At 32.3% G+C, this 22,985-nt stretch overlaps 4 protein-coding genes across 21 annotated transcripts in view; 2 read left to right on the forward strand and 2 right to left on the reverse strand.

Annotated features, from left to right (window-relative positions):
- Positions 1 to 37: 37 nt before the first annotated feature.
- On the forward strand, positions 38 to 1,264 carry LOC132906471 (ER membrane protein complex subunit 7). Its single transcript, XM_060958696.1, has 4 exons — positions 38 to 311; positions 423 to 681; positions 758 to 832; positions 922 to 1,264. Exons 1-4 carry the CDS (start codon positions 109 to 111, stop codon positions 1,048 to 1,050), a joined length of 666 nt encoding a protein of 221 aa, XP_060814679.1. The 5' UTR covers positions 38 to 108; the 3' UTR covers positions 1,051 to 1,264.
- Positions 1,265 to 1,612: 348 nt separating this feature from the next.
- Positions 1,613 to 5,198, reverse strand: LOC132906455 (tectonic-like complex member MKS1). Its single transcript, XM_060958667.1, has 4 exons — positions 4,847 to 5,198; positions 3,632 to 4,325; positions 2,221 to 2,579; positions 1,613 to 2,150 (listed from the first exon to the last, which is right to left on the reverse strand). Exons 1-4 carry the CDS (start codon positions 4,921 to 4,923, stop codon positions 1,748 to 1,750), a joined length of 1,533 nt encoding a protein of 510 aa, XP_060814650.1. The 5' UTR covers positions 4,924 to 5,198; the 3' UTR covers positions 1,613 to 1,747.
- On the forward strand, positions 2,661 to 10,389 carry LOC132906460 (rhomboid-related protein 2). Of its 3 annotated transcripts, none has more exons than XM_060958676.1 (5): positions 2,661 to 3,252; positions 6,961 to 7,039; positions 7,168 to 7,356; positions 7,667 to 7,992; positions 8,070 to 10,389. In XM_060958676.1, exons 1-5 carry the CDS (start codon positions 3,200 to 3,202, stop codon positions 8,578 to 8,580), a joined length of 1,158 nt encoding a protein of 385 aa, XP_060814659.1. In that variant the 5' UTR covers positions 2,661 to 3,199; the 3' UTR covers positions 8,581 to 10,389. The 3 variants fall into 3 exon arrangements, with proteins under 3 accessions (XP_060814659.1, XP_060814661.1, XP_060814660.1); XM_060958678.1 differs by lacking the exon at positions 2,661 to 3,252 and adding an exon at positions 6,039 to 6,396; XM_060958677.1 differs by lacking the exon at positions 2,661 to 3,252 and adding an exon at positions 6,405 to 6,748.
- Positions 10,390 to 17,638: 7,249 nt separating this feature from the next.
- The window catches only part of LOC132906439 (nuclear receptor corepressor 2), a 59,519-nt gene continuing 54,172 nt past the window's right edge, over positions 17,639 to 22,985 (reverse strand). For 13 of the 16 annotated variants that reach the window (XM_060958632.1, XM_060958628.1, XM_060958626.1 and 10 more), the window contains 5 exons: positions 22,701 to 22,976; positions 21,656 to 22,115; positions 19,431 to 21,373; positions 19,132 to 19,343; positions 17,639 to 18,971 (listed from right to left, as the gene is read on the reverse strand). In XM_060958632.1, the coding sequence (XP_060814615.1) occupies positions 18,263 to 18,971; positions 19,132 to 19,343; positions 19,431 to 21,373; positions 21,656 to 22,115; positions 22,701 to 22,976 (3,600 nt within the window). In that variant the 3' untranslated portion in view covers positions 17,639 to 18,262. The remainder of the gene's footprint in view (positions 18,972 to 19,131; positions 19,344 to 19,430; positions 21,374 to 21,655; positions 22,116 to 22,700; positions 22,977 to 22,985) is intronic. The other 3 variants (XM_060958633.1, XM_060958637.1, XM_060958631.1) reach the window with 2 other exon arrangements.

A 22,985-nucleotide genomic window follows, 5' to 3' on the forward strand; every position in this document is an offset into this window, starting at 1 on the left:
ATTTAAAAAATCTATAATTCAATAATAGTAATCTACATTTTACTGTAGTGGCAACAGTTGAACATCTGATACGAACTTCTATGTGTTGAGTGTGCATCCAATATAATTATGTATAAAAGTGCTATTTTTCTACTTTTTATTATTGTCAACATATCGAATAAGTATGTAATCGCCGAAAATGACGAGAATATATCGACAGACCTGTATGTTATCGAAGGAAAAGTATTTCCATGGGAAAATGGAGCTCCAAGTGGATGGCAATTAATGACTCATGTCATGGCTAATGGTGGAGAACATTATGGTTTCTTAAGGTAAATTTACGTTAGGTATTTTTGGCCGAAAATTAAAAATTTTTGAACTGTATATTTTTATCAGACAGAAAATATCTAAAGTAATGCTTATTTCAACTTTTACACTTTTAGGGAGGATGGAACGTTTATTATTTCAAATGTACCATCAGGATCATATGTAATTGAAGTTGTAAATCCAAACTGTGTTTATGAACCTGTTAGAGTAGAAATTAATTCAAGGGGAAAATTCAGAGCAAGGAAAGTTAATTTGATTCAGACATCTCAAGTAATACAAGTTCCATATCCATTAAAAATGAGACCACTCACACCATTCCGTTACTTCCAAATTAGAGAACAGTGGAGAGCAACTGACTTTTTATTTAATCCCATGGTATGAATACTATACACATATAAATTTACATTTATATAGAAAAGAATTCAATTTATTATTTTTTATATCATTATAGGTTTTAATGATGATATTACCATTATTGCTAATTATGATTATACCAAAAATCATGAATGACCCTGAAACTAGGAAGGTTGGTAAATAACTTCAATAATATAATATTATAAGTTTTATTGTACAATGTTAAATTTACAATTTGTATATTACTTCTGTATTTTTCAGGAGATGGAGCAATTAAATAATTTCACCAATTATAATATGCCAGAAATGTCTGAAGTAATAACATCATTCTTATCTGGTGGGGAGAAACAAAAAGCAAAAGCAGTGAAAGCTGCAAAGAAGAGACAATGATTAAAATGCATATAGAATGTATGTTTGCACATTTGCTCTAGTCTTTTGATTGTTAATCAGATTTCTAGAAAAAAAGTTACTCTTCTCACTTTTTTAATTTTCACGTAGCATTGTTACATTTGAAAACAGGTAACAGAGAATTTTAAAATGTTATTTTCATGCAAAAAATTAAATATATTGATATTATATTACATAACTTAGTACAAATTATAATTGGTAAGAATTGGTACGAATATTTTATAAACGTCTATTGAAAAATTAAAAAAGAAGGAAAAGGCTAAAGTACATTTTGGTAAATATTAATAAACTTTTATGTTTTTATAATAAATACTTATCTATAATTTTGCATATCATTCACCAGTTGTATTGAATGTATATACTTGTAATTGTTTTATTATCTTTTCTTTCGTGTATTATTATTTAAAAACATATAGAAGAAATAATTCAAATATTGTGTATTATGAATGTAAAGCAATTCTTAACAATATCAATCAATATATGACAAAATATATTTGTAGGTTAAAAATAAATATCCTGAAATTACATTTAAATTGATATATAAGAATATTCTACACCATTTTACAAATGTATTAAAAGTTTATTTTCAAATATTATGCATCACAGATTATCCTTTACCTATTACTTACAATATATCACAGATCACTTTTTTATAGCTCAATAATTTAAATTTACATAATTAAATGTTTAAATTTTTTATTTGTAACATACGTTCTCTGGCTGCTTTGAACTGTTCAAAAATATTGTCTATATTAGTCATAAGTTTATCTGTACTCAATCTCTGAAAATAATTTAAGTGGTCATCATGTTTAATTGAGCCATGAGTTTGATGGATGATATTCATATTTAACTTAATGTAACCACTTGATGTAACATTTAAGTATGACTTATTTAACATTTTATCTTCATGTCCTTTTGGGATACTACAGTGAGTTATGTCTTCCAATTCATAAGTACCACCTGTAAAAAATCTTCTAAGGGTGTTAATAATACTTCCTGTTGGTCGCCAAGTTGGGATATTGAATTTATGTGAACCAGGTAATACAGGCAAAGGAACAACAGCATAACCTTCTGTACGATATCTGAAGTTTTTAATTGTTAAATTTAATTTTTTTATTATGCAAAGTATAAAAATTTTTATATTTAATTTACCTAAACCAGTTGTCAAGTGATGTAACTGATAGTAATAATCGAGGCCAAGATGGTAAAATATTGTTTGCATCAACCATAGCTGCAGATTGAAAATCTAATGATATTTCAGAGGCATAACTAAAATACGCAGAGTTATTCTTTAAATTACATCTTTGAGTTCTTCCATACAATCTATCAACTTGACTTGTGCTCCAATGTTCTGGCAAATCAACATAGTAGGAAATGCAAAGTCCATTAAAAAAGAAATCATGAGCTGATAAAATGTCCAATTTTATAAAAAATTTATATACATTTGGTGATGCTAACTGAAAGCTGTGAAATATTTCTGCTTCTTTGTACATCAGATGTTCTTTAATTTCCTAAAATATAAAAATCAAAACGTTATCTGGTTATTTTGCATATATTATTAAAAAATTAATAAGTATGATATTCTGAAACATTTTTATAATGCTTTTAATTATTTCTCAAATAATTTTATCATAAAAAATACATGTTTTTTACATATAATAGGATAATATCTTAGATAATATACTACGATAATACATTATCGTGATAATCCGAAATTGTGTGAAAGTTGCTTTTCCGTTTAAATAACAATATATACTGCTCGACCGTGTACATATAAACATATAGATATATGTATGTATTCATATATGTATACGTAGGAGAATCGATAGCGTGAACGTATTCAAGGAGCCATTCACTGCCATAAGATTCAGTTGAGTTTGAGACAACGCCGGTGAATGTACTTCATCGTTCCCACGTATTTCATATATTCTAAGTAATTAATAGGTTTTGATTGTATTGTAGTAAAATGATCGAAAATACAGAATTAAATATGAAGATAATCACATTTCCCGAGTATGTTTTAACCAAATGTAAAATAAAACAACTAAAATTAGTTTAGTGTGTCATATGTTTAGTTATAAAAGATTATAACTGTTGTGTTAATGATTAATTTTCGCTGAATTCAAGAATTATGTTCTATCCTCAAAGAATGATGAGACAAATCTCTGAAATCTCCTATGTTGGGTATGTATATATTTTATAATATAATATCGTCATATAATTAAAATTAGAAAAATTACTAATAAAATTTTTAATTTGACTCGAAAACAATAGAAAAGACAGTATGTAAATATGCAAACAGAATTAAATAGAAATATTTTAAAACGTTCAAACCAATTTACAATGAAAAAATTTGAATTAATGTAATCAAATCTTCAATTGATTTAGTCCTAAATATTTTACTTGTAACACTAAATTAAAAATGTAATAATAACTTTCACCTTCAACTGATTAAAGGTATACAAAAAACTAAAGAAGGCAGCATTTAAATATGCAAACATGTTTAAACCGGTTTACCATGGAAAAATCTGATCATGCATTTTATATACATATACATACTCACTTTTCGCGATTCATTTTGTTGTTGCTGTAATTCCAATGACGATTGTTTCTCGGAAACATGCTCGAGCCAATAATTAAATTGAATGCCGCTGGAATTCGTGATAGTGTAATAATGGTCGTCCGTAAAGTCGGGATTTACCGTCAGAATTTTATGCAATTCATTATACGTGATCGTGAACAGCACTATTTCCGTATTCTCGTCGGAGCGTGTTAAGATTTTATCTCGTTCAGATAAATCAACCATGACATACATTGTAGAACGCTCCATGTAAAGATAATGATTCGTTCGAATCCTTGTTTCGTCAGGTGCATCATCAATAACCGCTTTATTGTACCTTTCAGGGAAAGGTTTACGATTTTGCAATGCCGGCAATGCAGTTTGGTTTTTAATCGCCAATTTTGTCTTATAAGGTTTCGTTAACAAGTCGTCACCCAGATAATAAGAATCATTTTGTGTGTAGGTATAAAGATGAGAACCCTCGATATTCTTCTCTTTGATTTGTCTGTAATATACTTTCTGACATTCAGTCAGACAATTCGTTTCTTCGCTGTAAAAACTTAGTTCGAACGGACTAAATACTTTTTCCTGCCAGTTAAAAATACGATCCTCCTCTTCAAGAAAATTTGAGTCCCTGGTATCCCCTTCGTTTTCGAGCAGTTCTGCAAGCAAAGGCCTTTGCTGCACGATTTTGACTCTGAAACAATAAACATGCGGAAGATAAATACAATTTAGAAGGTAGAAACAATCTCTGCCAGATGGCCGGGATCTAATTCTATCGACATGTCTGGTACGAGTTTCGGAGGCAGAACAGTCGCGTTGTTTTCAATTTGGGCGATCAGAATTAATCTTGCAATAGCATGCCACGGTCTTAGCAAAATTTTCTATGGAAGTAGATAGTGATTTATTTTACATAGTCCTGCTCCCCTTCCTTTATAAAATAATCTTTTTACTGACATATAACATAGATGACACAATGTGAGCTGTATTCCAATGCACGAGACCTCATGTGCTATTTAATAGTCTAAGAAAAATAGCATGTATACCATTTCAGGGCTAATTATACATTTTAAACAATACACTGGAACTGTCAAAGAAAGAGATAATAATAGAAAGGAATAATAAATAGACAATAATAGTGAAAAATAATAATCTTACGAACGTTGACATTTGTAAAATTTTTGTATCATAACGAAAGATGAAGATTCAAAATGTTACCTTATTTTAAAGTTGCTTATAGGTTCTTTAACTTTGTAATTGACGGCAATTTTTTGCTTCCGTATCTTATATGCCATTTTTTGTTTTTACTTTCAAGTATATCGATCACTTGATAGGAAATCGATTTGAAATAAAAGAACATTTGGGTATGAGACAAAAAAGCTAACTGACAAGAACAAGGTACCGACAATCGCATACGAAGTATTGTATATCGATTCCTCTGTTGCTTGGTAACGGGTCTGACAACACGAATATATACACACACCGTTGAGTACTTGCGTTTTATGTTGTCTGTACCCTCTTACATATGATTGTGGCGAATTTCTTTTGACATAGAAATAAAATGTAGTTGTAAAAACCTTACATCCTGTTGAGTCAGCTTTTTATAAGGTGGGACATGTAATAAACACGGCAATATTTCATACACATCTTTCGCGATTGATTAAATATCAAGAAAGTTATCTAAGTATATACCTACATGTATATACATATATAGAATATTCTTGTATCCATAGAATATTAGTTTTCAATGGCATGTATTAAGATTTTGAATTGCAGATAATTTTTTGTAAAAAATGAAATAAAACTGTATTTATATTATATTATTCTAATAATATAATAATAAATAATTCTTTTTTAATGATATAGGTAATATTAATAACATATAATTATAATAATAATTTTAAGAGAATAATACTGAACGGATAATCTAAAATTTTTTAGTATTCCATGAGCATTTTGATCTATGTAATTCTATTTATATAAATCTCTCACAATTCTTTCATAAGTGCTTTAATGTTATAATCTATTTTAATCACTTGCTGGTAACAAAGTACCAAATGTCGCTCCAGACTTCATTAATTTTTTTATGAAAGCAAAGCTAAACAATATACGTACGTATGCGAGCTATCTAGTGCACTTACATACACGCAAATTTTATGATTCACTAAGAAAACTGAATGAATCATCAATGAAGATATGTATTCTTGTTAGTATACCGGTACACGTGAATTACAACTTTTTATGATTATATCTTACAATAATATTAGATTTTAATTACTATCTGCACTTTTAATTTTATTATCAATAAAGAATTTTTTCGTAATTTCAATCATCATTAACATTTATTTCAATCAATTATAGAAATTATTATAAGGAAAAAGAGAGAAAGTGGAAATTGCTATATTAGAAATTAGATTCTTAATTTTATTATTAATAAGAATTTTATTTTATCTAACTATACAAACAGATAGAACTGTTCTGTTATGTTAATAAAGAAATAATTACAACATTTTGCCACACAGTACAACATCTTACGGTACTTTCTATTCGTGCGATGCTTGGGCCGCTTTAAGTTCACCTGTTGCGAGTTGCGACGCTGGCGACTTTCAACCGTATAGTCTTTTCAAAACGTGTCCTGTTATACCTGATGAGATACGAGTCTTTGTACTGTGTACATATAATACTAACCGATCATAGTAATGGGAAATTTGGTTCGAAGATAAACTAAGCTATCTGACTGACGATTAAAATTCTTGTTGACTGCAGAGGTATTAGGATTAATGGTATTTCTAAAAAAAAATCAAAGATGCTTGAATAAATCAATGTCTATGTACAATATACATCACGCGGATACATAGAACACATGTAGAACCGTACATGTATCTTATTCGTCTACTACACAACACATAAATCTTCTCTGTCTATATTCCGGATAATGCATCGGTCTGATAAGATAAAATAATGTATCATTCGTATAAATAATGTGTAAAGTAAATTTCTCCGTAATAGCTAGAGAATGTAGTAGATCGTGTGCCGTAAAAGTAGACATAGCTTGTGTCATTCATACGTTTGATATACAATTTAACAAGTGTACAAATTTGACAAATTAATCGGATACAGGTATGAAAAGAATTTAAATGTACATATATATTCTCTCCTTTATTAAGTATAAAATGTAAAGTATATTTTTTATAGTAATTTCAATAAATTATATTACTTCACCTTTTTGAAAGGATTAATTTGTTTTTTTAGGATAAGAATAATGAAATTAAGTCATATAACATTTATTGTATCATATATTTATTTATATTAGGTTTTATTTTGTGTTGTAGAGGTTTCAAATTAATAAGAATGTCAAGTAATCAAGAAGGAGAGTCTGGTATAACGATACCACTGCAATATAATAATTCTGTAAGAGTTTATCTTTTCTATGTATAATTTTCATTATAAGTGTCCCATAACCTGTATAAACATTATATATTATAAATTTGATAAAAGGTATAGTTTTTCATATATTGCAATAATTTCAATGTTTTCAGCATTGGAAATCTATATTTGAAAAATATGATCTTGATGGGGATGGGAAAATCTCGTATCAAGAATTGCGAGCTATGATACGCAGTTCTAGTTACTCTAATGATATTCCAACCAGGGTTGTCCATATAATAATGCATAAAGCAGATCTAGATGATTCTGGATATCTAGATTATCCAGAATTTATAGCTATGGTATTTTTATCTCTATTACTATTACTATTACTTTTATTATAACTTTACTTTAGCTGCAATTGTGTTCTTACGATAGAATAATGCTTATTTATGTACTTTATTCTATATATTATTACTTTTATCATTATTGAAAAAATAAAGATATTGATAAAAGACTATTTTTTAATAGATCAATAATCATCTGTTGATTACCAGGTCTATTGAATTTATTCTATTATAGAATCTATTTTATCTTTCTTAGATTACTTCATAATAATATTTTTTATTATTCAATGTGAAACTAATAAACAAATTCTATATTCTTCTTTAGATTCACAGAAAAGATATGCAAGGTGTTTTTGGTCATCTTGTGCAACGATATGTACAATCTATGGTTCCACAAAGACCATCTCCTTTTGAAGGTCTAGCAAGGTCTAGTGACATACCTGATGGACAGTATGAAGAAGAATATAGTTGTAAACCTCCAGCACTAGCAATGATAATTATATCTATACTAGAAATTACTTTATTTTTATACGATGTGATTGTATATAAATCACCTTCAGTCGAAGGACCAGCAGCCACATTATTTATTTATAATCCACACAAAAGATACCAAGCATGGAGGTATTTAACATATATGTTTGTACATGTGGGGTATGTATTTTTCTTATTCTACAGATAACTATTTATATGATAAAATAATTAAACTATATGTACTTTTCTTTATACAGAGTATTTCATTTAGTAGTAAACCTACTTGTGCAAATAATGCTGGGTATTCCACTGGAGATGGTACACAAATGGTGGAGAGTATTAACTATATATATAGCAGGTGTTGTAGCAGGATCTCTTGGTACCTCTGTATCGGATCCTACAGTATATTTAGCAGGAGCATCAGGTGGTGTATATGCATTAATTACGGCTCATGTGGCAACTATATTAATGAACTGGTCGCAAATGGAATTTGCTGTTTTACAATTGTTAGTATTCCTTGTTGTAACAGTTGTTGACATTAGTCAAGCAATATATAACCGTTACGTGTTAGAAACCAATGACCAAGTTGGATATGTTGCTCATTTTGCTGGTGCCATTGCGGGTTTGCTCGTAGGTATAAATGTACTTCGTAATCTCGAAGTAAAAACTTGGGAAAAAGTTGTGTGGTGGGCCAGTATTATTACTTACACTGTACTTATGACAGCCGCCATTTTATGGAATATTTTATATACATCTTATTATGATTAGTAACTCTTAATGGCTTCTAAATATTTATTTTTTGCTGTTGCGTTTTCTAACGCAGTCGAAGTTTGTAATCTTGCCACTATGTAAGTAGAGACAAGTGAAACTTTTTTTACAATACCAGTTAGATAAATAAGGTGCAAATTTTAGTGCACTTGTATATATCTAAACTGAACATTAATATATTGCATACTGTGATATAGAAGGTCTCTATATTTTGCACAGGAGAAATAGCTATTAAATATCGTAATGACAAATAATTTTATACTCGATAATATTCCGCGTTAATGGTAAAAAAATGTAATATAACTTTTTTGCTATTTCATTGTCTCTAAAGGTATAATAAAAACAAATATTTTTATAATAATAAATTAAGTACGTTAAATGATAATCGTTCAAAGATAAAATATTAAATGCTATAAAATATAACGATAAGATATAAATGTTATAAATGCTATGTTTTAAAGCAATAATTGCAATATGATAATTTTATAGTGCGTTGTTTTCAATATTTGAGTACATGTTAGAGTAATATTTGATTAGTATTTAATTTTGAAGAAATAAATTTTATTATAATATATGTAAAATATTAAAATATTACTAGTATATATATACTATTATGGAACGTTTCTCTTCTATGGTAACTTTTATGTAATAAGTTTCTGTGCTTCACTATATCATGTATTTATAATTCACTATGTCATGTACCTGATTTGCAAACTACTAAACTAATGTTACAGAACAAATTTGTCCACATATATGTGTAAGATGTATAAAGACCTTCATAAACTTGAAATTTTTATGTCAAAATCTATGTTTTGGCTGCTAAAATAGTAAAATTATTTGTTTCAATATAGATAAAAACTTGACAAAAATAGAACGACAATAGAAAATAAAAAATTAGTGCCTTGTAAGTATAAAATGAAATCTAAGTCTGAGGTGTATATAAAAAATAGCACTGTTTTAACATTATCATTTATTTAAAAATGCACTATTTTAATTTTATTGGGAAAATAAACATACTAAGATTTAATTTTAACTACTCTGTTCATAATAAACTATTAGACACAACTTTTATAAAGTCACACTTAAAATATTACAAAATTTTTAATTCAATAGTAATTATCTTAAATTTTGGCGATATATCAAAATCATAAAAGTATATTTTAGAAGATACCCATGAATCATGAGGTACAATCATTTGAAACAGTATATTTCAATTTAAAGTAATTTTAATAATTATTCGGGTTTGTCATGCACAAGTATATCTATTATGTTCTGTTACTAATTAAGTTAATTATTAATATCAGTATATGCAAGGAAAATGCAAGTATATTAATTTTTTTATTCTCACCAAATAAAATCTTTATTTTTTTCATTCTTCTTTTATTTTTATCACATAAATACTAATCATATCTTTAAGATTCAAATATCTGAAATACGCACAAGAAGGGAACACAGCTTACAATCCAATGAAAGTCAAAGATAATATAAGTTCTTCATTTTGTACTTTCATATTAAGATAACCGATTTAAAATTAGACTGTTCTCGAGAGTAACGAAATACATATAATGAAAATGCAAAATATGAAACTAAACTATTAGTTTAAGAGCTTCATTGTAAAAGACGTAATTAATACGATAATTGAAGTGAAGTTGTTTTAAAAATGTATGTTACATGATAGTTGTAATGATCTTAATAGACAGGGTAATCCGACAGAAAATCGAGAGAAACTGAACAAAAATTATTTTAAAACGAACTTGAGCGAATAAAGAAAATTTTGATTGACTGAATAAAGAAAAATTTATCAAAGAACCTCAACTTTATTCGTTAATCGTATTTAGATGATTCTTCGCATGTAAGTGCTTCTTATGTATTATCTTGTGTATGTAAGTTTTATAATAAATATGAAATATTAAATTAAAAAATGCGTGTTTGTGCTACTATATAAAATTAACAATTATTTGCGTATAGTATCGCTCATAATTAGTTAAATAATTTTAAAAATAAACAGAAATGGGAGGACTGTATTTTTTAATGGGAAATATATTCTTTTTATTTTTACTTTTTAACATTACAAAATGATATAGTAACTTAATGATAATGTCGATATTGTATGAACTGTAAATATCATATAGTAAAACAATTTATCTGGAGAAAGGAATCATTATTTAAAAAAAAGAATATCAACTAATTTTAACAATAATAATGAAATGGAACAGTAAAAAAGATAAAAAAGATTGTCAAGTAGAGTCTATTCTTAGTATTTATAAAAATTATATTAATGTTGCAATTTGATAGATATGTGTTGAATTGCTTTAATTAAATTTTTAATTAATTTATGTTTTATTACTTTGTCATTTGTTATCGTTAAATTAAAAAGTTAAAATTGTTAAATTGTCGAGTAATAGATTCATTATAAAATTAGAATATAAATTTCTTATTACAAAATTAATTATGAGCGACACTAAATATTTAACCTAAAATAATTAAACTCGATGCGGCGGCAAAGAAACATTTTGTTCATATTACTTGCATATTTTGCACGCATTCTGTATAAAATAGAATAGAGTAAATTCTAAATCAACCATCGCTTTAAATACTATTTCGACATTAAAATACAGATAATCGTTAAGTTTCCTCATTCGTTCGATAAACAATATCTATCTTAATAATAAGTACCATCATTTTGGACAGGTACGATCATTTCCTATATATGCATATATTTCTTCAGTCAAGTATTATATTTATCAATAAAAAAAAAAGAACGACATATCGTTAGATTCTACTTATGTACATAAATGATTAACTGTATAATTAAATTATCATATATATTTTTATCTATTTCAAAAGAAAAATACTTATTAGATATCGAAATCAGTTTGAAGCTTCCTTTGAGATTTACTAATCGTTAACACGTTTCCTGTCACATGAGTCACTAATGACTGACCCACCAAAAATAAATATGTACCCTTTTTCATCCTCCTTACCTAATATGGAAATAAAACGTAGGAACAATGAATCGTAGGGTAAAAATAAATTTAACATAACCCAGGCTATTCTTTCTAATTAAATATTTCGATATATGTAATTTGTGAATTTAATCCTTAAATTTCAGTTTTATATTAATCTATCAGGAACTTTAAATTTCATACGGCGCTGTACGCGTCTTAAAAAAAGAGACTCATGTACGCTCTGTATATCCGTAATTGACCACAATAAAAACTATAATAAAGTGTTCACAGAGACAAGAGTCAAAAGGGGTGCTCGTTATTATAACGGAGGTGATTTTTATTTCAACAAAAATAACAATTTACATTGAACTGTCTTGATAATAATATTATCGTGTATGCTACACCTGTAGTTTACTGTAGGCGTGTTATACATTTGCTCGCTATTAATTGTAGTTAATTTATTTGAATTAATCGCATTAATAGCGGGTTCGTAGGTAATATCGCTTCTTAGCCTTTCTTCTTTTATTTTAATGTTATTATTTCATTTCTCCTTTCTCCTTTTTTCTTCTTTTTTGCTTTTTCTTCCTCTTCCTTTTTGTTTAAATCTCGTTTCATTTACTCTTTTGTCTCCTTATTAGCTTCTCGCATTCCGCGCAACCGCATCATAAGCATTATCATCGTCATCATCATCATTATTATTATTATTATGGTACAATATTTTTTGTTTAGGATGGAGCTGAGTACCTCGGCGTGTTCTTTACTTCATTCCATCTACTTTCTCTTTTTTACCTATGTACAGATTTCCATATGTGAAAGGAATCCTCAATCGATAGATGTCCCTTCAGGTTGCAAACGATTATAGATACATATACACGATGTATTATCGATATCTTACGTCGTTTCTAGTCTATAGAATAGTCTAGATGTGATTTACCTGCCATGCCAACGATAATATTAGTTTTCATCTTTTTTGTTCTCTTTTATCGTGTCTATGTGTTTTCTCGTGTATGTATATTTATTTTCACTTGACTTTGTCTTATGATGTTGCGAAGTACCTAAAAAAAAAGGATTGCCATTGTCGTACTCCACTTTCTAACTCCAACTTTAATATAGGACATGCGATTCCGCTATTAACATCCGAGAGTATCGCTCGAGAGTTCGATCTGAGCAAACGTTAATCTTGAAAATATTTTTACACGCAATTGCACGATGTCGAGTCGGCTTTGTACGTATGTACAAAGATCGACTCATAGATCAAAGAGAGTTCACAAAAATTTTTATCCGGTACACATATATATTTGGCTCTCAGGAGCCAAATTGATCAACACCACTTTCCATCAAATTCTAGAATTGCATTCTCTGAGCACGTGATTAGCATCCAGCTTGTTTAAAAAAAATGACTTACTTTCGTCAGTTTATTTTTTTATTCGTACACTGCAAGAATATAACATAAATAATCGTAAAATAAGCAAGGTATATACATTTTTCTATCACCTTTTTTTATCTTTTGATATATGAAGTTGACCAACGTAGTTTCTGAGAGACACGTATAATTTTGTGTGTATTAATTTGGTAATTATATATACTCAATATGTATATTTCATAAGTTTCGTATTACGACCGAGGACATGGAGCTATTGATGATGAAGTTCGATAAGGCGGCGAGCGAGAAAAGTAAAAGCGTTCGATCACCTACGACCTACGACAATCTACGTTAATGCAGCAGAAAGAAAGCAGAGAAACGCCAAGGGCACTCTTCAAAAAGTACAATCGGATCACGGTTTAGAAATTGCTGTCGTTAACACTAGGTATACTTTTCCGTTTATGTATTTGTTTTGTCCTAATATTCCATTCTCTATATGTTATCTTGTTTTTTATTTGTTTAATTTATTGGAAGCATTTAAACACGGTATTCTTCAGGACTCCGATTTTGTATAATCTAAAATTTACTCTTATCTTTTTATTCTTTTCTGCTGTTTATTTCTTTGATGTTACGATGAATGTAAAGCTCCGTAATAATACAATTTATGTTGATTGTGAATCGCCTTACCATTGGCTAAAATAAATGCTCTGTATATCTTATGCGAAGCTGCAGAATTTCCATGGTGTTTTTCTTCGCGTGAATTTATATAGTGTACACATGTTTATACAGGGTATTCTAATTTCTTCTGATCATGCTTTGTTAGGTATACATAAGAAAAGGATGTTATGTAGATATAAGTTGTTCGAAGCTTTATTGAAAAATATCAAGAAACTGATTTGAATGTACTATGTTATAAGACAAGGATAAGTTCACAATCGATGTAATCATTAAGTGTTACTATCCCAATTTAAAATTATCTACGAAGTCCATCTCAATGAATTAATTAAATCTTTGTATTCGTTCACATATATTAATAATTGTTTAATATATGTATTTTCTTCTAAGGTTATTCACACATGAAAGTATCGAGGTGTGAAGTCAGCCGATACTGGTGATTTAACTTTTACGTATTGTTTTTTTTATATTTTTCATTTTTATTATTACATTTTAATAAAGCTTCGAACGACCTATATTTGTATAACATTTTTTTCTTATTTATATCTATAGAACATTCTGATAAAATTTGGCTGGAAAAGACTCGGACACCCTGTATATTGTCATTTTAATTTTTCTCACGAATACCTTCTTGCACCCAGGGCAGATTATCCAAATAATACTGAGAAGATGACCTCCGATTGATATCTTTTAACGTATTTCATTTTGAATATCATTTTTACGTTATATACGTTGAACAGAACAGTATTTTAAATTACTATCAGATGCTGAGAGAAATTTCTGATTTATATCCCGTTCTGTTTGACATTCAAGAGTCTACGATCGAACAGAACAATACTAATCCTGCAATGGCACATTGTTAACAGTAAAGGATCCAAGTTAGTATAGGACATAAAAGATCCCAGTTTCTGAAGTGAAAGGTCTATATGACATGACAAAAGCATAAGAAACAATTTCTACGAAAAACATATACATTGGCTTCATGTATAATGATGTTATGTTACGTTTGGATTTGTAAGAAACAATCGAATATCTTACATGACTCTTTGAAAGTCGATGAAAGTCAATAACTTGAAAGTTAATTAAATTGGAAAAAAGGAAATGATGTGAGTTTTGTCCAAATAAGAAGGGTAAAAATCTGTTACACTGATTTATAGATCGCAGAATATCAATTTATGCAAATCATTGGAATTACATTTGCGAAGATTGCCGCTTTCGATAACCCCCAAAAACAAAATGCTATTGCAGGATTAATCAATATGACGGGATATTATAATTGTAATTGTAATTGTAAAGATAAAGATAATAATGATGGCGACCATAATTTGATACTGTGTTACCAACTAAATGTAATATAATTCATTCGAATGACGCGATATTACTATAATCACAACAGCATGAGAAAGGACAGTGTGTCGGCATGGATGCATCGATGATCACGTGTTTCCTTAACATCCGAGATCTTTAAAGACTCCTTTTTACGTTATCGTTTAAAAATATGTAAAAATCGCGGCATAGAACGCAGAAGTTCTCTTTTTTTCAAAGTCGCAAGTTGAAAAGACACTAAGAATCCTTAACATGAGACCACTGGCGAAGCGAAGGTTAATAAGTTCGTTTATTTACAGACACGGTTTTATCAAACGATCTTGTTTTGCATACACATACACGCACGCACGCAAACACTCACTTACTCACTCACTCACTAATTCACTCATTCACTCACTCTCTCTTTCTCTCTCTCTCTCTCTCTCTCTCTCTCTTGTTCTTTCACTCTTCCTCTTTTTTTTCTATAGACGAACGACGGTAACATGTAACTCGCGAGAGGTAAACGACGAATTCGCAATCCTGAAGCGTCCCGATACCACCGTTGCTGTTCGTTTATAAACTATGGAGTATTTCCGGTGCTAAAGTTTAATACGAATCCCTATAGGAAAAGCTAAACTTTTCCTTTCGTTCTTTTTTTCGTTTTCAAGAAAAGTAAAATTGCTAGAAAAAAGAAACGTCGAAGAAAAGTCAACACACAGAAGTCTTTGAATTTCAAAATCATTATTTTATCAACTCGTGATAGTGTCAAGGAGGCTTTGTAAGATCTTTGTTTTTCGTTTATAACACCGGTCTCGAGACATCTGTTCCATTTTTTTCCCTTTTTGGACATTGTCCGCTTCACTGAAACGATCGTGTGTCGCAGACATACATACTTACAACATACATACATGCATACACGCATACATAAATACATATATATATATGTAGATGCAAACGAACTCTATTTCACCGACGTATAATTCGAACATTTTCTATCGAACAAATATTTCACGCGTGTGCAGTATGTACATATAATATTGGATACTCCTCCGATATGATCCTCGCGGAAACGAAACGATGTAAACATATAAAGCGAAACGAAGATGATGTTACCGCGACCCACAACGTAGAGACAACGAAATCTATGTTTACATTTTGGTAAAAATAGTTCGCGCAAATGTATAGAGGCACTCGCATTGTCCGACTAAATGCTTTTCTTTCTCGAGAGCTTTCATGAGCTTGATTATAAAAAAGTGTGTAAAGAAATAGAGTACGAAGAAATATACATATGTATTAAATGTATGTATATAATAAGCATATACATACATACATACATACGTATGTGTGTTATGTATGTATGATACATATATGTATATATAGTCGTTTGGTAGAAGTGATTTCCGGTGCAGCAAATATTTGCAATAAAAAGCAATATTTTTCTTATGACAAGGGGACTAAGGTTCTCGTTTCGAGTGTCGCGTGACTAAATGAAGGAGCAGACCGCACGGTTCAACTTACGTTTGCATACAAATATAAAATTAGGCTATATAAAAATTCTTTATGTGTTACACGTGTCTTCACCGATGTATGTATGCATGTATGTGTATTTATCTGAGTAAGTGAAAATGTAACTTGTGTTTTGCAACGTGTATAACTGCGTAATGTATTTTTCTTGTTTGTTTGATAGTCAGAGCGTACAGGTTCTATAATTTCAATCAAATAAAATAAAATTCACATCCATTCGCTTGCATGTGACGGATGATCATTCTTGCCATTGATCATTTATAATCGCCTGTATACGTTTTCTTTTTTTCTTCTTCTTCTTTTTATTATTAATAAGAGAAGTAGTTCGGGAAGTTCTTTCCCTAGTCAGTTCATGGCGTCTAATCTCTAAATGCTAGCTACATCACTTACGCTAAATCTAGATTCTTACAATATAGCATACGATTAAACTAGCCATCATATACCTACTTGTTCAACTTAGAAATTAATATTGTGTACTATGTACAACACTTAGAATTACACTTTTTTTGTTGTTTTGTTTAAAACCCACTTCACCAAGGAGAGAACATTTAAATATGATCTCGATAAGACAGTACACTAGTCAACCTGTGCGAGGATGCATTTTACATGTCCTTACACGTCCGCCATATTGACTTTTCGTCAAAATTTGAGGCTACGATCTCTTCGCACTGGTATTAACAGATGAAGTTATTTTTTTATACTCCCAAACACATCACAGATTCATTCCAAATAAAAACACGTATGCCTTTCTAACGTTGTATCGTCGTTTAACGATTATATATCATTCATTATGTACAAAAAAGCGTCTCCATTGTGAACTTGGGCTAGCCTGGACGTTCTACAGGTCGATTCTATTCGCTTAATCTTTGTTGATAGTCTTGTTCTGGAAAGGATCGAATACTTGCGTACGATGCACACTTTCTTTCTATAATTAGACGCAAAATTACGTGTAGAAAAACGACTGAACACTACTCAAGAGCTTTTATGAGCATTAGAAACAATTTTCGCTTTTAGCCAAAATTTCACTACACGCTGTTCTTATATTTTTTTCAAATTCAATAAAAAAATTAAATATCACGACGATATGTGAATTACAGAAGACTTAATAATTTTACATCTGTATAGATTCCTCTGCGCCGTTTTGAAATTAAAAAATTCTCGTTTTGTATAAGTAACTAGTATAAGTTAGAAGCGAATGATATCTTAAAAAAATCATAGCGTTTTTATAAAAAACAAAAAGAAGTGGCGGTGAAAACAGAAATAATTATATTTAATCTAGCTGATAATTATACACAACGTTTACGTACAGATTAGCGCGGAGAATAAGTAATGCGTAAAAAAATATCAATTATTAATTAAAATTACGCTGTTATCGTTTCTCGTGCGTTGGGACGAGTATTAAAAAAATAATAACGTTTCCGTAAAACAACCGCATTTACATGTACACAGAGAGTACGGAAACGATCCTCGACTAAAAGAATACACTGACGGAATATGAAATTTATAAAATAAACTCTATTCATATATATAAAAACATCGTACTATAATCTCTATTTGCGGAATATGATAGAGTTCATGATAAAAAAAAGGAAAAGAAAAAAGAGAATGGAAATGAAAAAACGGAACGAAATAAGAGAAAAGGTCCTTTGACTTGTTTATCATTTGAGAACTATTGGACACGACCAGTTAGAACGCAGTGGCTAACGCCCGAGAAAAGATATTGGTAATTGTGAAATATTCAACATTCATTGTCGTAGTCTGAATATGATTTTCATCCAGGATAAACAAACCACATAAATACCCTAAGAACATTCTCAGAGCGTCGATCAGTACAGATTGCTGTACACGTTCCTAAATTATTAGACTATCAATCCTCGTCAGAAAGTGGTTCGTACTGCGCAGAAAGCAATGGTGCCGGTTCGGCTTGCATTTGCTCAGACTTTGTCACAGAGGCTGATCCGGAAGTCGAAGGTGGTGGCGCTGGCGGCGGGCCAGTGTGAACGCCTAAAGCGCTGAATGGATAAAAGGTGGTAGTAGGTGCCGGTGCTGGTGGTTGAGGAGTTTGATTCGGAGTCTCGTCGACCATCATTTCTCCACTCGAGGGGCTTTCCACGTTCCCTCCGATCTTGTCGTCCTTTTCTCCGCTCGTTACGTTTCCTCCGTTTCTGTCAGCTACGCTACCTCCTTTGTCGTCCTCTGATGTACGCATCACTTCAACGATCTTGTTCTTAACGTAATCCAGAGGTGAAAGGTGCGGCTTATTGGAAGGAGTTCCGGAAGTTGATGTGGCAGTGGTTGTTTCATACAGGCGACGACCGTAATGATTGGTACCTGGTTCTGGTGGCGAAACAGGCTCGACCGAGTGGAATTGTTTTCCTACTGATGATGCTGGTTGCTGATGCTGGTGTTGGTGTTGGTGTTGATGTTGGTGCTGTTGCTGTTGCTGCTGTTGCTGTTGCTGCTGCTGTTGCGATTGTTGCTGCGTGACTCGAATTATCTGACGCTCGTCTCCGGCTTTAACGGAATCGGGTTCGCTAGTTTTTCGCCTCTTCCATTGATCTTCCGAGATTTGATACCTATTGATCAGGAAACATTTTATTATAAGAATCTTCATAATAGTTCTTTTTTTTATTTTTATTTATATAATTTTATTTACATAAACGGTATATAATATTTATTTGAAGGAATTAGAGTAACGAGTTATGAAAAATATAGTAAACTACATTCAAAACTTACCCGCTGTACGATCTATATGAGGAATGTGGTGGACCATAATCTTTAGAAACAATATGGTCAACGTGTTCTCCAAGAGTGATCGGTTTATTTCCACTTCCATTGCCACCTGCGCTCCCAGCTCCGCTGTTGCCACCATTCCCCTCGCCGGCAGGACTATGAGCCATCCCATTTGGTTCTACTGGGGCTTCGCGGTGAAATCCCTGAAAAGTTTTCTATTATATAAAACACATTTACCTACAGGAACACTTGATAAATGAAATTACATCACGCAAGAATTAACACAACAAATTTTAAGTTACCTGGAAAAGACGATCACCAGGTCGCTGCGGTTGAGAATTTCCACCAGTGTTCTCGACACTCTGATTAATTTGGTGTGTTATAATAGCATCTATCAGACTGGCAGCAGTTAACGTAGATGCTGACTCGTTTTGCTGCTGATTGGAGGACTGGTTTTGTCTAGAGGATGATTGTTGCTGTTGTTGTTGTTGTTGTTGGGGTTGTTGTGGTTGCTGAAGTCTCGAGGATTGAGTAAACCCAGTACTTATTAGTCTGCTGTCCCTATCAAGCTGTTGCTGCTGTTGATCTCTGTACAGCTGAGCCATGTGTCTTCTTTCAGCTTCCATCCTCTGTTGTTGTTGAATATGCTGTTGTAGCTGCTGCTGTTGCTGTTGCTGCTGTAGATGTGCCAAATCTCTCTCCCTCTGCTGTTGCACAGCCAAACGATGCTCTTGATGTTCTTTCTCACGTTGAGCAGCAGCTGCTGCCATTTGCTGATGAATCTCTTTCTCTCTCTGTTGATGGACGGTAAGACGGTGTTCAGTATGCTGCATATCTTTCTCTCGTTGCTGTATCGATAGCCTGTGTTCAGCATGTTGCACATCCTTTTCCCTCTGCTGAGCCAATCTGTGCTCCTGTTGAATTTCTTTCTCTCTTTGTAGTCTGTATTCTTCCTTCTCGCGCAGGTGAACCAGATCTCGTTCTCTTTCTCTGTCACGCTGATGATGATGAGCTACAGTCATTCTATGATCTTGATGCATGGCTAGACGATGCTTATCCCCATAACGATCAGCCAACAATCTATCTGCCATGGTCTTACCAAGACCTTCGTGACTGCTGGTACCAGTTGCAGGATGTCCATGAGGATGGGGAACCGGAAGACTTGGTTGTTGTACAGCGACATCCACCAAACTGGAGAATGCTTCCAGTCCCGGTGGCGGCGGAAAATGGATCTGTTTTTGTGGGTTATGCCTCTGTATCACACCCTGTCGAGGCTGCGTATGGGTCTGTGGCGGAGGTGTGCTGGTATAGTACAACGTAGATGGTGCTTCGTTTTTACTACTACCTTCAGACGTACCAACGCTTCGACTACGCGCATGCATCTGTTGACTGGTTATGTAATCGTTCATGATTATCTGTCTCGAAGACAGCTGTTGTTCCATGGTGTAACTAGGAGGTGGTCGTCCCGAATAAGAATTATACTGATTGCTATGAGTCACTACCACTGCTGCCGTTCCGGGTTGGGTCTGACCTTGGCCAGGAATATTGCCGGTCGTTACAGGTGAGTGTCTAATGGTACGGTGATAATCGTACATTGGCGCGCGCTTATCCACTGCGAAAGGATGAACAGGTGTTCCTTGAGTTATGGATCCTGTTTCTTTAGGTCCTTGATTGCTGGGAGCGTTCACTGCACTGGCGCCACTGGGCACACTGGGCGTTCCAGCGGCGTTACCAGGGTTTCCTGGAGGAGTCATCTGTCTCAGAAGACCCTCGTAACGTGCAGTGGACACTGGAGTACCATGTGTAATGGAACCGCTTTTGTGGCTCGTTGTCCCTATCGCGCCCAACTTGGGTGACAATTTAGGATGCGGCGGTGGGACCGAGACTTTATTCATCTTAGGTGTAAGAGGTGCTTGAGGTCGTGGCGACGATGCATACACCAGAGGACTTTTCGCGCCGCGTCCTTGTTCTGGGTGAGCGTGAGGATGATAGTAAGCCCCTGGTGGAGGTTCTGGCCGGTAGAGTGTAACGGTTGGTGGTTTGTGAAGCGTTTGCAGGGAATGATTGTATTCTTGTTGCTGCCTTGGTTTCTTGATACTCAGATCTAGGGTACCCTCGGTGCTTTCCCGTAGCGCCTGTTGTACTTGCATCACGACTAATCCTTCCTTTGGAAGTATATCCGATGTCGATGACTGACTGCTCGATGGCGCCGGTGGACAGGGAGTAATAGTTGCTTGCATCTGACCTAATAAAGGAATTTTCGTATACGATTATTTTCTGTAGTAATGGAAATAATTATATAATTACAAAATTTAATAACTAAAGTTGTATAAATCAAAAGAATATAAGATAATAGGACTATAGATTACAAACGTAGATGTAAGATTTCAACCCCTTCTTTTAGATAGTTTATAAAAATTTAATATAAAAATGTATAACAACTAGAAAATTCAAACGACAGATAAGAAAATGAAGACAACTGGTAAAATACTCGTTCACAAGGAAAAAGAAAAAGAAGAATACGCACCAATTTGCTGAGGACTAGGAGCAGATCGATGTCCATGGTGAGGACCAGATACCACCGACAAAGTAGCTAAATTCGAGTCCCTTGGCATACTAGTATTTGCCATAGTGACTGATGGTTTATATTCTCTTACAAAGGTGATATCGTTCCTATGATCCGTTTTTAATATACTCGATATTGTTGGTGTTCCAGAGTTGACTGGTATCGACGAACCACCGGTACCAGCTGGACTGTTAGGATTACGTTTCAGTTGCATCTCAATAACGCCAAGCATAAGATCCTTCACGGTGAGAGGATTGGAGTTGCTGGTAGTGGATGGTGGTGAATGTGAAGGTGGTGGCACCTGTTGATGCGACTGCTGGTGCTGTTGTTGCAGCGTCGTGGAATTATTGGCAGTTGTTAACGTAACGACTACGCTGTTATTTTCTAGATCGGTTCCTCCCTGACCTTCGTCCGCTGTCTCCTGAAACAATCAGCGAACCTCTATCAGACGGCCCTATCAAGTGACAAACTTCTTTCCATATTTAATTATGAAAATAAGGAAAACAGAACTAAAATAGCATTGAGATCATTTTAACCCATTTAATGCTGTAGGATAATGCAATTTATTTTTCAGGTGTATAGTTTGATGGTATAATTTTATTGAATTATGTAAAATTAATCGTTTCAGTAGTTCTATGAAACTATGAAATGTTCAATGTACAGAATAATATATTGAAAGAAAGTTATAATCTACTATAAATAAATTATAAAAATTATTATTATACTAATTTTGATTAAAATATGTCAATGAAAATACAAAAATCTTATAAAATATAAAGTAATACTTAAAAATATATGAGAAAAAAAATGAAAAGTAAATGTATTTAAGAAAAATAAGATAATAAAAAGAAAATTAATTAGTAAAACTTTTGCTCGCTGCGAATATCAATAATCAGCTTGATCTAAATATCAATTAGTTAAAATGTTCTCTCTCATAAATGCTACATAATGCATACAAACTAGTATTTCCTCTTTAACCATCAAGCGAATTAAAACTTGGTCTTACCGTGGCAGAACTATCATAATCTTCTCTAGTGCCAGCCGAAGCAGCGTTGCTACTTCCACTGGTGGAAGACTGTTGCGATGGGCCTATGCTCACCGGAGGTACCAATGATACCACAGCGATATCCGCTACTAACTTGTCACCAAGCTTCTGGTCTGTCGATCGCGAATAGGATATTGGCAGATTCGAGGATGCTGTGGCACCCGGTGTACCTGGTGTTCCACTGGACAAATTGTTCGCTGGACTACCTGCACTGGCTGTATCGCTCGAATCATGGACCTAAATAAA

This window comes from Bombus pascuorum, chromosome 4, assembly GCF_905332965.1.
Source record: "Bombus pascuorum chromosome 4, iyBomPasc1.1, whole genome shotgun sequence".
Classification (NCBI taxonomy): domain Eukaryota; kingdom Metazoa; phylum Arthropoda; class Insecta; order Hymenoptera; family Apidae; genus Bombus; species Bombus pascuorum.

Bases quoted from the DNA above. Each gene is read 5' to 3' on its own strand.
- LOC132906471 (XM_060958696.1), top strand. From the start codon at position 109: ATGTATAAAAGTGCTATTTTTCTACTTTTTATTATTGTCAACATATCG. The intron at 312-422 runs GTAAATTTACGT...TTACACTTTTAG, and splicing joins GAACATTATGGTTTCTTAAG to GGAGGATGGAACGTTTATTA. The intron at 682-757 runs GTATGAATACTA...ATATCATTATAG, and splicing joins ACTTTTTATTTAATCCCATG to GTTTTAATGATGATATTACC.
- LOC132906460 (XM_060958676.1), top strand. From the start codon at position 3,200: ATGTTCTATCCTCAAAGAATGATGAGACAAATCTCTGAAATCTCCTAT. The intron at 3,253-6,960 runs GTATGTATATAT...TTTGTGTTGTAG, and splicing joins TCTGAAATCTCCTATGTTGG to AGGTTTCAAATTAATAAGAA. The intron at 7,040-7,167 runs GTAAGAGTTTAT...CAATGTTTTCAG, and splicing joins CACTGCAATATAATAATTCT to CATTGGAAATCTATATTTGA.
- LOC132906455 (XM_060958667.1), bottom strand. From the start codon at position 4,923: ATGGCATATAAGATACGGAAGCAAAAAATTGCCGTCAATTACAAAGTT. The intron at 4,326-4,846 runs GTAACATTTTGA...TTATTGTTTCAG, and splicing joins ATAAGCAACTTTAAAATAAG to AGTCAAAATCGTGCAGCAAA. The intron at 2,580-3,631 runs GTGAGTATGTAT...TTTATATTTTAG, and splicing joins AACAAAATGAATCGCGAAAA to GAAATTAAAGAACATCTGAT.